Source organism: Rhinolophus sinicus, chromosome 4, assembly GCF_057876585.1.
Source record: "Rhinolophus sinicus isolate RSI-liver-muscle chromosome 4, RSI-T2T, whole genome shotgun sequence".
NCBI classification, from domain to species: domain Eukaryota; kingdom Metazoa; phylum Chordata; class Mammalia; order Chiroptera; family Rhinolophidae; genus Rhinolophus; species Rhinolophus sinicus.
In genome coordinates, this window is record NC_142504.1 from 99310133 (window position 1) to 99327267 (window position 17135).

At 39.9% G+C, this 17135-nt stretch overlaps 1 protein-coding gene across 1 annotated transcript in view; it reads right to left on the bottom strand.

Moving 5' to 3' along the window:
- CFAP53 (cilia and flagella associated protein 53) overlaps positions 1 to 17135 on the bottom strand; it is a 27239-nt gene continuing 10104 nt past the window's right edge. Inside the window, exons 4-8 of the mRNA XM_019721721.3 lie at positions 15074 to 15377; positions 11132 to 11350; positions 5955 to 6171; positions 4068 to 4170; positions 1 to 3688 (exon numbers count right to left, since the gene is read on the bottom strand). Of these exons, the coding sequence (XP_019577280.3) occupies positions 3460 to 3688; positions 4068 to 4170; positions 5955 to 6171; positions 11132 to 11350; positions 15074 to 15377 (1072 nt within the window). The 3' untranslated portion in view covers positions 1 to 3459. The remainder of the gene's footprint in view (positions 3689 to 4067; positions 4171 to 5954; positions 6172 to 11131; positions 11351 to 15073; positions 15378 to 17135) is intronic.

Below are 17135 nucleotides of genomic sequence, written 5' to 3' on the forward strand. Positions count from 1 at the left end.
ATAATTTAACACTGATGTAATTTTTACTTTTTGTGTCTTAAAAATTGCTTTCACCATCCTAGTACCACACTCATTGGTAGAGAGTTATACTAAACTGGGGTCAGCAAAAGGCACTGGATGGAGAGGCCATGATTTCCAGTAATTTACTCATCACAGAGTACAAAAAAATAACCCAAATCCAAAATGAATAACAGAAGTACATTACTATGCACCCCTTAGAAATTAAAACAATTATAAGGAAATTTTATGAACTGCTTCATGTGTTTAAATTAGACAACTTAGATGAAGTAGGAAAATTCCTAGAAAAATACATAATGATGTTAAGAGCTAAAATTCTGAAACTTCTGGAAGAAAACATGAGAATATCTTTGTGACCTTGGGTTAAGCAAAGATTTCTTAGATACGTCACCAAACGTATGGTCTAAAAAAGAAAGAAAAAGAAGATAGACCTCATCAAAATTTAAAACTTTTGCTCTTTAAAAGACACCATTAAGAAAATGAAAAGACAAGCCTCAGACTGGGGAAAAATATTTGCCAGTCATCTAACCGATAAAGAATTTATATCCCGAATATATAAAGAACTCTTATAAATCAGTAATCAGAAGACAAACCAACCCAATTAGAAAATGGGGGAAATATTTGAACAGACACTTCACAAAACAAGATCTATAACAAAGGGTTAATACACTCATGAAAAAATGATCAACATCGTTAGTCATTAGAGAAATGCAATTTAAGAAATAAAACATATGTTCCTAGCAGCCATACCTGGAAATAACCCACATGTCCCTCAATTAGTGAATGATTAATAAAATGGGGTATCTTCATAAAATGAAATATTACAACAATAAAGAGGAATGAACTATCAATGCATTCAATATCATACACAGACCTCAAAAACATGCTAAGTGAAAGAAGCCAGACACAAGCAACTACATAGTGTATAATTCCATTAATAGGAAATTTCAAGAAAAGGCAAAAAACTATAAAGGCAGGAAACCTATCAGTGGCTGCGTGGCACCAGGTAAAGGAGCGGGGATTTACTATAAACGTACGAGTGAACTTTTGCAGGATGATACATGTGTTCTAAAACTGGATTGTGACGGTGGTAACACAACTCTCTAAACTTATCAAAAATCACTTACAGTGGGTAAATTTTATGATATGGAAATTATACCTCAATATAGCTGTTAAAAGTGAGTCTAAAAGAATAAATTTAAGTTGTCTAAAAATTTTACATAGAACATAGGCTAGAAATAAAACAGTTTTATTTAGAAAAGACTGTCCTGCGGAAAGCTTCTCTGAATGTTTTGTGGGGAATGATGTAATAAATAATGTGAACATGTAGAAGAAAGGTGAGTACATCCCAAAAGGTATTGTAATCAATACAATGAAAAATTGGATTTCAGGATCAAGTGGGGGTAACAGAGGGTTAAACAAAGGCAGCTGGCTTCCATTATTTAGGGTTTCTCGGAGTCTAGATAGCTCTACGTGTCTAATGACTCTCCAAGAAAGGGATCTAGACTGTAGACTTTTCCAAATTTCTCTTTCTTGGAATATCTCCAAAACAGGTATACCACACAACACACTTCCATGTATGAAATACGCTTTGCAGAGCAGAACCCAGGGATAGAATCCCAAGCAGAATACTGACCAGAACTACCCAGTAATTTCCTAATTTCTTTGAACTCATTTGGCTGAGAACACTTCAAAATTAACAGCTTGAGGGGTGTAAACTGTTTCCCAGCACAAATGCAGTTTACTCATCTGTTGCTCAGATCTTAAGTATGGAGATTCTATTTGACTTCCTTTCTACGTCTACATTCAGCACATCCATCCATCAGCAAATCTAGGTGGTTCTACTTTCAAAACAGTGACAGAATCTGACCTCTCCCTCGGTGCCCCTAATACTACTCTGATCCCAGATACCTGTATTAGTTACTTAGCAGGGATCTAACAAAATACCCCAAAACTTAGTGGCTTAAAATCATAATAAATATTTATTATCCCTCTTAGTTTCTGGGGGTCAGGTATTCGAGAACTTCTTAACTGAGCACTCAAGATGTCAGTCAAGGGCTACAGTCATCTTAAGGCTCAACAGGTGTGGGAGCTAAAGGGTCTTCTTCCAAGGTGGCTCACTCACATGGCTAGCAAGGTAGGTCGCCTCTTGATGAGACTTCAGTGCCTTACATGGGCCTCTCCAGAAGGCTTCTTGAGCATCCAATCCTTACAACATGGCAGCTGGCTGGCTTCCCTCAGAGGAAGCAATCCAAGAGACAAAGATGGAAGCTGCAGTGTCTTTTATGACCCAGACTTGGAAGTTATACCCTGTTGCTTCTGCAGTATTCTATTGGTCACATAGGGCAGGCACGATGTAGGATGGAAGGGGACTACACTAGGGCAGAAATACAGAAGGAGAGGGTCATTGGGGTCCATCTTGGAGGCTGGCTGCCACACTACCATCACCCTCACCTGGGTTACTGCGATCACTTCTCAACTGAATCCCTGTTGCTGTCTCCCTGAAGTCTATTCTCTACACACAGCAGCCAGCAACCCTCTTACAGCACGCCATGTTTCTCCTCTGTTCAAAACCCTCTACGTTTCCTATAGCCACGTCAAAGCCAGTCTTTACCATGACTCCAAGGCCTTACATCATCTGGCCCCCACTACTTTCCTGATTAATCTTCTACCTCTCCCTCTTCACTCACGCTCTCCTCACTCACTCTCCTCCAGCACAAGTACTACACCTCAAATGCACAAGCAGACTTTTCCCCTGGTACCACTGCACTGGCTCTTTCCTCTGCCTCGGATGTTTTCCCCCCAGCTAATCACGTGGCTGGTTCATTCAAATATCAACTGCTCAAAAAGGTTTTTTCTGACCACTGCATATAAAATAAAATAGACTCCTGCCATTTCCTGCTTTACAGCTTTTAACATACATCTCCTGGTTTCGTCCACTAGGATGTAAGCTCTGTGAAATCAAGAGGTTTGTTTTGCTTTGAAGTCTCAGGATCCAGAACAGTGTCTGGCACGTGAGAGGCACTCAGTAAATATTTGTTTAATGACTGTATAAGTGGGTTAATTAAAGTGGCCGACAGTTCCAGCTCGCCTGCAAAAATGCCCTGCTAATATTGTGAGTCACGTCTATGAGAGAGAAGAGAAAGGAGGCAAGAGGACACGGGCATATGGGTAGAGAGATACAAGAAAGTGTAGCTATTAATAAAAAGAACAAGAAAGGTAGGCAAGGGGGTAAGTCAGGAAAATAACTGTGTGCTATGAGGTAGATCATTCACATTTGTAAGTCTATGAAATCGATAAAGAGGAATATTTAATTTGATGTATCATTATGCAAATTCAGAGGAGAAAAAAACAGTTTATCCATGGGTTAAAAGGAACATAGAATCAAACATAAATAGTTAAAAGTGTGAAAACACTGAAAAAAATGTGATGTTTACGAAACTATGGTGGCAGCGTATTGGGGCATGCCCTCCTCATGGGATGGATGTTTCGAGGCAGCACTTGATGGGTGGACAGAATCTCCTGGATCTTTTCCTGGCAAATCTTGTTTGCTGCTATCCCTGCTTCCAACTCTCGGCGTTCCTCTTCCTTCTGGGCTTCCCGGGCCTGCTGCTGGTAAGACATTTGCATCTGAAGTTGCTTCCTGTACTCCTGGGCTAACCCAGAGCGTCTAAAGTGTTGGAAATGTCAAAAGATAAAGTTATAAAAGTAAGCATTTGGATTTATTTTGGGCATTACAATTAAAAGGTAATTTGTGATGTCAAATTTAAATACCCATTAAAATCAGGGTGAATGGGGAATAGATGAAAAATTCAATCATGTGTTTATTACACAATAATAATTAAGATAATCTTAGAACAAATGTTGATTTTTAGGGAGGGAATATTTCAAAATATTCACTGCAATGCAGAGAGCGTCCTGGGCCTTTCTCCATCCCCTTTCTCATTCCTCTTCAACATTGGATAAAACTGGGAACAGGCTAGCCTGCCAGTTTTCTAGCCCTTTTTTTGTTTAGGTAGTAAATAATAATAAAGAAAACAAAGTCATACCTTGCAAAATTCTCCTTCTCTTCACGATTAAGCTCTTTCAGACCTTCATTTATGACTTCCTGCTCCATAGCACGTTGTTCCTGTTCTTTTGCTTTTCGTTGCACTAGGGAAGACAGTAATTTTTGCTAAGCGACTTTTTCAGACAAGACTTGCTGACATCTTTCTGGGCATCAATGCCATATTGTTTTTGGAAAGGCAGAGCTTAGAATTACTGGGCTGGATCGCCATTGAGGACAGAATAGGGTTTTACGTCATATGTGCTGTGATCTACATATGTCTCTTAATCATTTTTTTGTGGAGTATCTACAACTAGCTTTTTTCAAACCAGATTATCACTCTTAGAACAGTCCTTACCTTTCTTTTCTTGAAGACAAATAGTTCTGTTGCCATTTTTTACGTTAATGAGATATTTCATGCAAATATTAAAGAAAGCCTTAAAAGGCTTTTATAAATTAAATAAGAAAAACTGAACTATACCAGTAGGAAAAAATGAGGGGGGAAAAAAAACCCACAACAGATTTCACAAAAGAATAAACACAACCGGGCAATATACATCTGAAATGTAGCTATCTTTGGTCCCAAAATCCACTTACAGGAATTTATCTTAAATAATCATACATGAGCCAAAAAAAAATTATTTACAGAGATAATAACCTGCAATGCTAAAGTAGTAGTAAAAAGATTCAAAACAATCTGAAAGTCAATTAGTTATGTTTAGGTAAAATAAATTACGGTCCATTTTTATAATGGATTTTTAAGCAGCATTACAAATCTTATACTTGAAGAAAAATGACCTAGAATAATGTTTATGATAAGTGGAAAATTCAGGATGTTAAACAATATATACAACATGATCCTGACTTGTGAAGAGAAATTATACACATAGAAAAAATACTGGAAGGAAATACGCAAAGTTGTAGCAGCTATTCCTGGGTTAATGGAATTATGGTTGATCTTGTTTCCTTGTTTATAAATGGTCCCAAATATTTAAATTTTGTAGGTTTCCTCTATATATTCTAAAACATTTATCATAAGGGAATATAGAAATCTTTTCAGCTTATTAGTGTTCTTCTCATTTTCCTAAAACTCCATCTAATGCTGACTTAATTTCCAAGTGCTGTTTCAATTCCTGGAGTGGAGAATTAATCAATGGAACCAAGAGGACTTTTGTCTTACGAAGACGACTAATGTGGAGTCTAATGGGACCCTAACAGTAAATCTATCCGTCTACTGCCTCTCTGGTTCACTGGGCTGGACGTGGAATGGCGGAAACCTGGAGGTGGCTGTTCATCCTACAAGTACTTCCCTTTGTAACCAAAACCTGAGGGAATACAATTGTGTGCTGAGACATCAGCAAGACGCAGGGAGAGCTCCAGAAAGAGGATTTATTATGAGTAGGGGAACACAGAGGGCCTCTCAAGGAATGAGACGTTTGAGCTGTCTCGAAGGATGTACAGAATTTCTCAAGGTCAAAAGCATAAAAGGCAGAGGAAACTACCCAAGCAAAAGTATGCACGTAGGGAGGTATGGAGATACCTGCAGAAAGAAAAGAGGAACAGATAAAAAGGGGGTTTGGGGAGGAGAGATGTGTGTCTCTGCCCTACCTTCTCACTGTCCTTTACAATGACTAAGGCACAGAGACCAAAGGACATACTGTTCCTTTAACTTTGAGAAAATCTCCCCCGTGACTGCTCAGAGTCTGCCAGACTATAAAACTCTTTATATGTTTACACTTCACGTATTCAATTAGATAAGTTCTGCAAAGCAGGTATCTTGCCTTCATCCTTTTTACATCCCTCATAGTATTTCATACATAATGCTCACTTAGTAAATATTTTGATTGCTCATTGAATTAAGTCCCAACTAAGATATAATTCACTTCCTTACACTTTTCTTGAACTTGAAGTTTTCTTGTACACATGACCTCATCCACAAGTTGTTTCCTTGCCTCCTTTTCAAGTTTCAGCTGCTTGTTTTTCTCAGCCGACTTCTTTTCCTTCTCTTCCTCTAATATTCTGTCCAACTCCTTCTCCTGAGCTTTTTCTTCCTCTCGCCGCTGTGCCAAATATTGACGATATATCTTCTGTTCTCTTACCATATCTACCTATGTAAAATAAAAATTACTTCATGTTGTTAAAACTATTAGGTGTGATAATGAGATTGAGGGTGTTTACAAACAATCTTTCAGAGCTACAATCTCAATGTTTTAGAACTACATACTGAAACATTTATAGATGAAATACTATGTTCAGGGTTTACTTCAGAATATTCAGGTGTGGTGATAGGGAATGGGTAGGGAATGACCATCAGTTGATGGTTGTTGAACCTAGATGAAGGACACATGGGGGTTCATTGTACTATTCTTTGCATCTGTTTAAAATGTTTAAAAGCACATTGTTGAATAAGTTAATACAAACACTTTCCCAAAGTGTTTCTCAAAGCAGTTCCCAAATAATTTGCAATTATACAACTTTATTTTCATTTATTTTAATTTAGGTAGATGGAATCTTAACCTGATAAACAAAATAAGTCCCTACTATTATATCACCATCTCTGACGAGAGGATGAGTCACTGATATTTTATAAAAGCAATTCTCAGTCTTAGCTACACTTCGGAAGCATCTGGGGAACTTTAAAAAGTACTAAGGGCTGAGTCTCACCCCCAGAGATTTCTGTTTAATGGATAGCTTTTAAGTTCCCTGGATAATTTTAATGTGCAGCTAAGGTTGTGAACTGGGCTTTAAAACAAAAATATTTTCAGTTGGCTTCTCCGTCTTTCATGGTATTATGTTTGTGTTGTTCCGTCCAATCTCTAATCCGAACATCATTGATCTGAGGAGGACCAGCAAGGTCTGAGGGTGTAGCTGCACCCTCAGAATGGCTTGAATACATAGTCTCATACTTACTTAGGAATAAATTTAACAAGAGAAGGGCAAAACCTACACTCTGAAAATGAAGAAACATTGTTGAAATAAATTAAAGAAGACCTAAGTAAATGGAAAGACATCCTATGTTCATGGATCAGTAAACAATATTGTTAAAATGGCAACTACCCCCAAATTGGTCTATAGAATTCAAAACAATCTCTATCAAAATCCCAATTGGCTTCTTTGCAGAAATTGATAAACTGATCCCAAATTCATACCGAAATGCAAGGGAGCCAGAATAGTCAAAACAATTTGAAAAAGTAGAACAAAGTTAAAAGATTCACATTTCCTGATTTCAAATTTACTACAAAGCTACAGTGATCAAGACATATAGATATGTGATACTGCATAAGGATGGAAATATAGATGAATAGAACTGGGTCCAAAAATAAACCCTCACATTTACTGTCAACTGATTTTTGACAAGGCTGCCAAGACAATTCAATAGGGGGAAGAAAAGTCTCTTCAACAAAGGGTGCTGGGACAATTGGATATCCACATGCAAAAGAATGAAGTTGGACCTCTACCTCACACCATATACAAACTTTAATTCAAAATGGATCAAAGGCCTAAATGTAAGAGCTAAAACTATAAAACTCTAAGATGAAAACATAGGACCACATTTTCGTGGCCTTGAGGTAGGAAGTATTATTTTAGTTAGATATGACACCAAAGGCAACAAAAGAAAATATAGATAAATTGGGCTTTATCAAAATTTAAAACTTTTGCACTTCAAGAGTCACCATGGGATGAGAAAAAATATTTACAAACCACTTAGGTAAGAGGACTTGTAGAACATATTTAAAAACCTTACATCTCAATAATGAAAAGGCAAATAACTCAATTAAAAATTGGGCAAATGACTTCAATAGACTTTTTCTTGAAGAAGTCTATACAACAGACTTCAAATAGACTTCTTCAAAGAATATATGCAACTGGCCAATAAGCATAGGAAAAGAGGTTCAACATCATTAGTCATTAGGGAAGTACAAATCAAAATCACAATGACATACCATTTCAGACACACTAGGATGGTTAAAATAAAAAAGACAGACAATAACAAGTGTTAATTAGCATGTAAAAAATCAGAGGGCCAGCCCAGTGGCTCAGGAGGTGGGAGCGCAGTGCTTCTAATGCCTAGATCGCTGGTTCGATTTCCACATGGGCCAGGGAGCTGCGCCCTCTAGAGCTAAGATTGTGAACAACAGCTCTCCCTGGAGCTGGGCTGCCATGAGCAGCCAGCCAGAGGTTGGTGTGAGCAGCCGCAGGCTGCTATGTGCTGCGGTGAGCTGCTGTGTGCTGCCATGAGCGGCCATGAGCTGCTGTGAGCGGCCAACCGATGACCAGAAATCGACTTCCTCAGCGGGGGGGAGCACAAGGCTCATAATACCAGCATGGGCCAGGGAGCTGTGTCCTACACAACTAGACTGAGAAACAACAGCTTGAACAGGGGTGGGGGGAGAGGCAGAAGAAAGGGGGGGGGAATCAAAACCCTCAAATACTGATAGTGAGAATGTAAAATGGTGAAGCCACTTTGGAAAACAATTAGCAATTACTCAAAAGCTTAAACATAGAGTTACCCTAGGACTCAATTACCTTAGGTATATGGCCAAGAGAAACAAAAACACATGTCCAAATAAAAATCTACACATGAATGTTATAGTAGCATTATTCAAAGTAGCCAAAAAGTAGAAACAACATAAATGTGCATCAACCAACAAATGGATAAACAAAATGCAGTATTTATATACAATGGAATATTATTCAGCCATAGAAAGGAATGAAGTGCTTATACATGCTATAACATGCATAAGCTTTAAAAACATTATGCTAAGTGAAAGAAGCAAGTCAAAAGGTCACATAATATATGATTTCATGATGCTTTAATAGTGTGAACAATTTATAATAAGGAATATATATTTGGTTTTTGCCCCCATTTCTGGCACCTTAAAAATTTCATAAGCGATTAGAGCAAAAAAGATATCTTATGTTAATAAGGTGACTTTTGGACAGCACCTAAAGTTGGGGGGCTGGTTGCCATGGGAACCAATCGTATTTAGAGGGTTAGAACTTCAAGTCCTACTCCCTGACCTCCTGAGAGAGAAAAGGGCCTGAAGGCTGAGTCAATCACCAATGGCCAATGATTTAATCAATCATGCCTATGTAATGAAGCCTCCATAAAAGTCCAAAAGGAGAGGGTTCAGAAAGCTTCCAGGTTGGGGAACACTTTCATGTTCCACTCTGCTGGGCCCAAACAACAGGAGGACAGAAGCTGCTTTGTTTAGGACCTCACACTATGTATCTCTTCATCTGGCTGTTGATTCGTATCCTTTACTATCCTTTGTAATAAACCTGTACCTAGTGAGTAAACAAATTTCCTGAGTTCTGTGAGCTGCTCTAGCAAATTAATCAAACCCAATGAGGGAGTTGTGGGTACCTCTGATTCATGTTGGTCATAAACCTGAATGTGCCATTGGCGTGCTGAGTTGGAGAGGGTTGTTGGAAGCTCCAATTTGCAGCCAGTTGGTCAGAAGGACAGTTAACCTGGGCTTGCAAATTTATATCTGAAGTAGAGTCTAGTCTTGCAGGACCAAGCCCTTTCCCTGTGGAATTTGATGCTATCTCTGGGTAAAGAGGGTCAGAGTTGAGTTGAAGGGTAGGACACTCTGATGGTGTCCCCAGCATTGCTAGACAGTGTGTGGGGGGAACCCCCACCTCTACACACTGAAATTGGGTTAAGAACCCGTAATGCTCCACATCATATGTCATCAGAGAAACACAAACTAAAACAACAGTGAGATACCACTACACGCCTATTAGAATGGCCAAAATCCAGAACACTGACAACTCCAAATGCTGGTCAGGGTGTGGAGCAACAGGAACTCTCTTTGCTGGTGGGAATGCAAGATGGTACGGCCACTTTAGAAGACAGTTTGGCAGATTCTTAGAAAACTACTCCTATTCTTACCATATGACCCAGAAATCATGCTCCTTGGTATTTACCCAAATTAAAAACTTAGGTCCACACAAAACCCTGCACATGAAAGTGTACAGCGACTTTACTCATAATCACCAAAACGTGGAACAACCAAGGATGTCCTTCAGTAGGTGATGGATAAACAAACTGTGGTCCACCCAGACAATAGCATATTATTCAGTGCTGAAAGGAAATGAGCTATCAAGCCATGAAAAGATGCGGAGGAAACCTAAATGCATAGTACTTAGTGAAACAAACCACTCTGAAAAGGCTATATACTCTATCATTCCAACTATATGACAGTTTGGAAAAGGCAAAACTATGGAGATAGTTTTAGGCCATTGGAGTACTCTGCAGCATCACGTTGTCATGGTGGCCACATGTCATTATACATTTGTCCAAACCCATAGAATGGATAACACCGAGAGTGAAACTTAACATATGGACTTTGGGTGAGAATGCTGCCAATGCAGGTTAATCAATTATAACAAATGTCCCACTCTGATGAGGGATGTTGATAATGGGAGGGGGCTCTCTGGGGGCAGCAGGTGTATGGGAAACTTCTGTATCTTCTGCTCAATTTAACTGTGAACCTAAAACTGTTGCAAAAAAATTAAGTCTATAAAAAATCGTACTGTAGGAAAAGCACAACACCCTTAGGAGTGCAACACAAATTTCAAAGGAACAGACAGCTAAATAAATACTAGAAGGTGTTTCTCTACTCTCCTTGCCTGACAAAACTGTACATATCCTTCAAGGTCCAACTCAAATACCACTTTCTCAGTGATGTCTCCCCCAACTTCCAGGCATATTTAATCACCCCACTTCCTGCAGTCCCCTCCTGCTATCGCCGTGCTAACACCATGTGATAGATCAGGAGTTCTCAAAATTCAGTAAGCATCAGAATCACCTGGGGGAGCTCGTTAAAACACAGCTTTCTCACCCCAGCCTAGATCTAGATTTGTAAATTCTGATGCTGGAGCTTATGAATTTCCATTTCTACCATCCTCCCAGGGGCTGCTGATGCCGTTTGTTCCTGGACCACACTTCCTGGAGTAGCACTGCTATGGCTCATTCTGTATGTGGCTGGCTCCCGTAAGACTGACAGCTCGACAGGGACTCTCGTCCAGCACATAACAGGCACTGAATAAACGTCTTACTCTCTTTTGCTTCTTTTTATCATCCTCTTCCTGTAAGTCTTGCAGGGCCCTTTGCACGAGCTTCATGTTCAAGTCCTGCTCTTCCCTGTATTCCTGCTGAGCATGTTCCATCTTCTCTTGGAGGGCTTTCTGCAAAGTGGTCCTAATTTCCTGTTTTGTCTTCTGTTTCTTTAAATTCTCCTGCTCGTTCTCAAGTTTCACCTGAGCTTTGTCATTTTCCTAAGGTAAAACAACAATGAAGACAATGCATCAGTACAGTTGGACAAAACCAATAAATTAATGCACTTCATTTAAGTGACGGGAATAAAGGGTTTTTTTAGAAATACGCACACCTGGATTTAGCGGGACTGTAAGAAATAAAACTCACCTTTTCATTGCTGAGTCAGCAACAAGGCTTTGTAAAATTGCTCTCTGCGTATGTGTGTGTGATTATAAAGTAATAAATAGTTGTTGAGTTCAAAATGCAGAAAAGTATAAAGAGAAACAACCTTTAAACCTAGTACTCATCACACACCACTGCCCTCAAAATTTCAGTGCACTGGCCTTCTAGATTTTTCTATGCAAAGTTGCACATTTAGATTTGGATACATTACTAAAGAGCAAGAAGAGTCCAAACATGGAAATGTGCACATCAGCTAAATATACAAAACTTAATGTTAAGCATTGGGTTTTTTATAAGTATTCCCCTCTTCCTCACATATTCTTATCTTTCTGATGCTCCGGGCTGGCTTAATTGCCTGGCCAATCAAGCAGTTTTAACCAGAGCACCAATGCTGCTGGGCATTCTGGGTTTGGTAGAAAATCTGGGTACGGTACAACTAAGGCATTCGTCCTCCTGCTAGAGGCAGCAGAACTCTCCTGAAGAGATAGGTACTTACCTAGCTGGGACAGGAGATGACGTAGAAATAGTGAGGATCAAATACAAATCCCAATTTAACTTGATTTAACCAAGACTCACAACAGCCACGATTACTGGTTTGTGACAGGGGAGTTATGTACTAGACTTTTCCATTAAGGCCATGAGCAGTACATCCACACTGAACTGGGAGGGTCAAATGAGATAACGTACGTGAAAATACTCAGCAGGATATGAGGAAAAGCAAGGGGTATCGAACATGAAAGCCAGTGGAATAGCAGGCCATACTTTTTTAAAAGTAAAGTTAAGCACACCAGGAGGAAGCAATCAACCAAATCCAGACCACGAGACAGGTAGAGATGGGATGGGGGAAAACTTCAAGACGAAGAGCCCTAAAGTAGTTTACCATGTTTTTGTTTCACCAGGGTAGTTCTAATTTAACACCTGTTGTGCCGATGCAATGAATTTATTGCACCCCTTTCTATTTCAAATGTGCTGTGGTTTGAATAATAAACAGCCACTCTTAACAACCGTGTACAGATCCTGATTTAAATATCAAATAATTTAGACAATGATGGAAACTTGATGCTGATTTTAGATAAAAATGATTATTAATATTTTTAGGTCTGATATTGGCACTCTGTAAGAAAGTGTCCTTAATTATGTTGTTGCCGAGATGCACAGTTGAGATGTATTTAAAAAGGAAATGAGCTGTCTGGGATTTATTAAAACATTAAAACAGAGGGTATGGGAAGGACAGAGGAAACCAATATAGCAAAATAGAACGGCCACTGAAGCTGGGAGATGGGTACATGGAGGTTCATTGTACTCTCCACTTCAGTGCTTTTAAAAATGTTCATAAAACATTTAAAAATGTGGAATTTATATAACATTCTCAAAACCACAAAATAATAGTGACAAAGAACATACCAGTGGCTGCCAGGGGTTAGGGTTGAGGGAGGTTATAACATAAAGGAGTAGCTGGAAGGAGTTTCTCTGGGTGATGGAACAGTTCTGTATCCTGATTTTGGTGGTAGTTACATACATCCATTCATGTGATAAAATTTCATAGAATTATACCTCTTCCCCCAAAGAATGCATGTCAAAACTGGTGAAATCCAAAGAAGGTTTTAATTTAGTTAAATAAGGAATAACTGTAGCTGAAACTATTACAGCAATGTTAATACACACACACACCAGGGGCGCCAAACAAATGTATACACATGATTTGTATTCATCTTTTGTTATTGGTATATGTTAAGTATTACAGTTTTAATAGAGATTTTTATTTTCTTAAAATGTGTATACATTTTTTTGGCACCCTCTGTATGTGTATATGTGCGTGTGTGTGTATATATGAATGTTAGGTTATTAAGGTCACACAGGAACACTCTATTTATTTTTTGCAACTTCTTGTGAGTCTAAAATTATTTCCAAAAAACTTTTCAAAACAAAAAAAGTTTTTAAAGACATGTAGAAAAAAGAATAAAAAACAAAATAGAATTTTTTTTGAAAAGAACAATAACAAAAATAAATGTAGAAATAGATAGCTAGCTGTGGTATAATGGAAAATAAATATTTGGTCTTTGTCCCGCTTCCTGGCACAGAGCTCCTAAAACCTTTGGAATCTCCAAAGTGATAAGACTAACTTTTGTAATCTGAGATGAACGGTGGCTGGAGCTTCAGGATAGGGACTGTTAACTAGACAGACCAAACCATGTGATTAGAGGTTTGGGACTTTCAGCTCCACCCCTCGATTCCCAGGAGAGGAGCTGGAGATGGAGTTTGGTCACCAGTGGCCAAGGATGTCACCAATCGTGCATACATAATGAAGCCTCCACAAAAAACCCAAATGATGGGGCTCGGGGGGCTTCTGAGCAGGTGAACACATCGAGGTGGTGGGAACATGGGTGTGTCCAGAGAGGGCACGGAAGCTCTGTGTGCCACCCCCACACACACCTTGCCCTGTGCATCTCTTCTATTTGGCTCTTCCTGAGTTAGATCCTTCACAATAAATCAGTAATGGTAAATGAAGCCTTTTCCTGAGTTCTGTGAGTTGTTTTAGTGAATTATTGAACCGAGGGGCAGTCACTTTGTAACCAGAAGTGTAGGTAACCTGGGGACCCACTACTTGTGCCGGGTGTCTGAAGTGGGGGCAGTCTCATGGGACTGAGCGCTTAAACCTGTGCAGTCTAACGATATCTCTGGGCATTTAGTGTCAGAATTGAATCAAGCTGTAAGACACTAGTTGACATCCACACAAAATCAGAGAATTGTATGGTGTGAGAAAAAACCCACACATTTTGATGGCAGAATGTTGTGAGTAAAAATGGCTCACTAGGTACTTTACACCAGAGGATGGGTAAATATCAGGCAGTTTGGGGCCCACCATTTTGATTTTCTTTGAGAAGTGAAAATAGTTAGATATCTTCCACTAAACTCTTCAAAAGGAAAGTTTCAAACCCGGAGAAGGCTTCCAGGACTGTAAAATACCTTACCTTTGACAATTCTTATAGTTCTAAATTTTACACTGGAGATTTCCCAGGAAAACAATACCTTTTCCCTAAATTTAGTGGTAATAAAGTACCAGTTGCTGCAAGCTGTACAGACATATAAAATTGCTACTTGTTCGAGTGCTTTCACATATTTCCAGTGACAGCTCTACTTTCTATACAGTAGGGGCAGTGATCGTGTGGGAAAAAAATTATCTATGCTGATGGCTAGAGGGTCACAGTAGCTATGGTATCGCACTTTGCATAGGGTTTAGAAACTGTCCATTTCCCTATCAATGTTGCCAAATTGTCACTAGACCTCAGTAGCACAGCCAATGATTATCCCATTTCATCTTTACAACAAAGACATTTTGCCTCATATTTCATATGAAGAAACTGAGTCACAGTAGTGAAGTAACTTGCCCTAGTCAATGGGATGGCACTATTAGCTGGACCTTGAAATCCAAGGCTCTGCCCATGGTGCCCTGTGAACGAGCCCAGACCATTAGGCAAACTGTACAGTAACAAGCCTGCAAACTGCATACTCGTCCCACTAGGCCGATCAGCCTAAGACAAGCATTTTGAAAAGCCCACCACAAGGTGCGCCTCTTCTTCCTTCAGCTGCTGGGCTGCCCGCCTTTGTGCCTGGATGTCGGTGATCTGGGCGTTCAGCCCCAGGCGCGTGTTCTCCACTAGCTCCTTCTGTCTCCTCGCCTCTTCGGCTTCTCGCTTTTCCTTGGCTAATCGATCTGCCTCCCAAAGCTTTGAGAACATCTGCTCTTCCACTAGTCTTTCCCTTTTCAGCTCCTCATTAAATGCAATCTGTGTTTTCCGCTCCTCGGACACCTGCTTCTGGCGGATACAAAACAATTCACCACGGAGCTCCTCACAGCGTTCCCTGAAAGGACAATTTTAAAAAGGCAAAACCAAGCCTTTCGTGAGACACTGCTCTATTTAGGTATATATCTGTAGTCAGTATGTGTAGTCAGACCCTGAAGTGAGGAAAATTCAAGATCTGGACACACACCATCCGAGCAGAGGAAATATGTGAGGGGGCAGCGGGGAGGCAGGCACTGTGACGTCACAGACAAAATACAGGCACTGGAGTCAGACAGAGCAGGCTTTGAATCCGAGTTTTAACATTTCCTATGTGACCTTGGATCAAAAACTTAACCTCTCTGAGCTTGTTTCTTTGTCTGTTTCAAGGTTCTAGTAAGGATCAGAGCTAATGGATATAAATATCTGGTAGATAATAGGAGATCAATTAGTGGTAACTGATTATTACTGTAGAAGAGATAGAAGCGAGACGAGTCCCTGCAATATTACAAGTGGATTAAAGCTTTGGTAGGAAGAGACCCCACATGGACAGCCAAAGAAAGATCCAAGGGTATAGAGTCAGCACATCATGGTGAAGCTTCCCCACTGCAACTGGACTCACTCTTGGTAGAGCATATGTCCGCTGAAAGGGTTTCCGCCAGACTTGAGAAAACAGCCCCACTGTTGCCTTTTGACATTCATGCTTATGTCCCCATTCCATAAGAAATCCTCTCTCAATAAGTGTTTAGACCACATCCTTTCTTTCAGTCTTAGTAATTCAAATTTCTTCAAAAGTTCTTCATCGATTCCTTTTTTTGTTTGTTTTTCATCGAGTCCCTTTTCAATTTAAGGGTTGTGAAATTCAACAATGTCTGCACTTTAGAATTACTTAGGGGTGATTTCGAACTCCCTGATGAGACACGTAAAAAGTTAACAGGAGTGGGCTTGTGAGCTGACAGGATGGGACAGGCAAAGAGTTAACAGGAGCGAACTTGTAAGCTGGCAGGAGCGAGCTTAAACAGTAACTGCTTGGCTCTGACTCCCCTGACCAGCACTGCACCTGCAGGCTGACAAGCCCTTTACATCCATCATAGGTGGGAAGAGAACGGTTCCCAATCGCAACAGCAACCCCCTGCAAGCTAATATCCATCACAGATGGGAACAGGGCAGTTCCCAGGAGAAGACAATTGTAACGACAGACCCCTGCAAGCTGACAAGCACCCTACATCCTGCTTAGAAAAATATAAAACCTGAGCACTCCTTCTCATCAAGGCAGCTGTACCTATCGGGCTCTGTCCTGGCAAAACTTCCCTTTGCCAGCACTCCTTTCTCTCTGCCTGACTTTATATAAAGCTCTCTCGCTCTCCCACTTTGTAGAGTCTCGTGAATTCTTTTCGCGTTCTGTGAATGCCCAGGGGTTAATTCTACGCCAATACACTCCCCACTTCTTCCCTCCCCTCCTCCCAGACCAGACTAGTTAAATCAGAATATCTGGGGGTAGGACCCAAGAATCTGTATTCTTTTTTAGAGTGTCTCAGGAGGCTCTGGCAAGCAGCCACGTGTAAGAACCTCTGATTGAAGGCAACGTTAATAAACATCAAGTCTTCCTGGTTCTAAATCAAATTCCGTACCAAGAAGCTGAAGTTTGAGAATGGGCTCAATAAAGAACTTCTGATGAAATTTTAGTTACTAAGATTGAAAGAAAGGATGAGGTCTAAACACTTATTGAGAAAGTGGTCAATACCTTCCAAATTGACATTTATAAATACTGTTGAGTATTGTTCACCATTTGGCGAGGATTAATCTCATTTTCCTAACTAAACTGGAATCACTTTGAGTG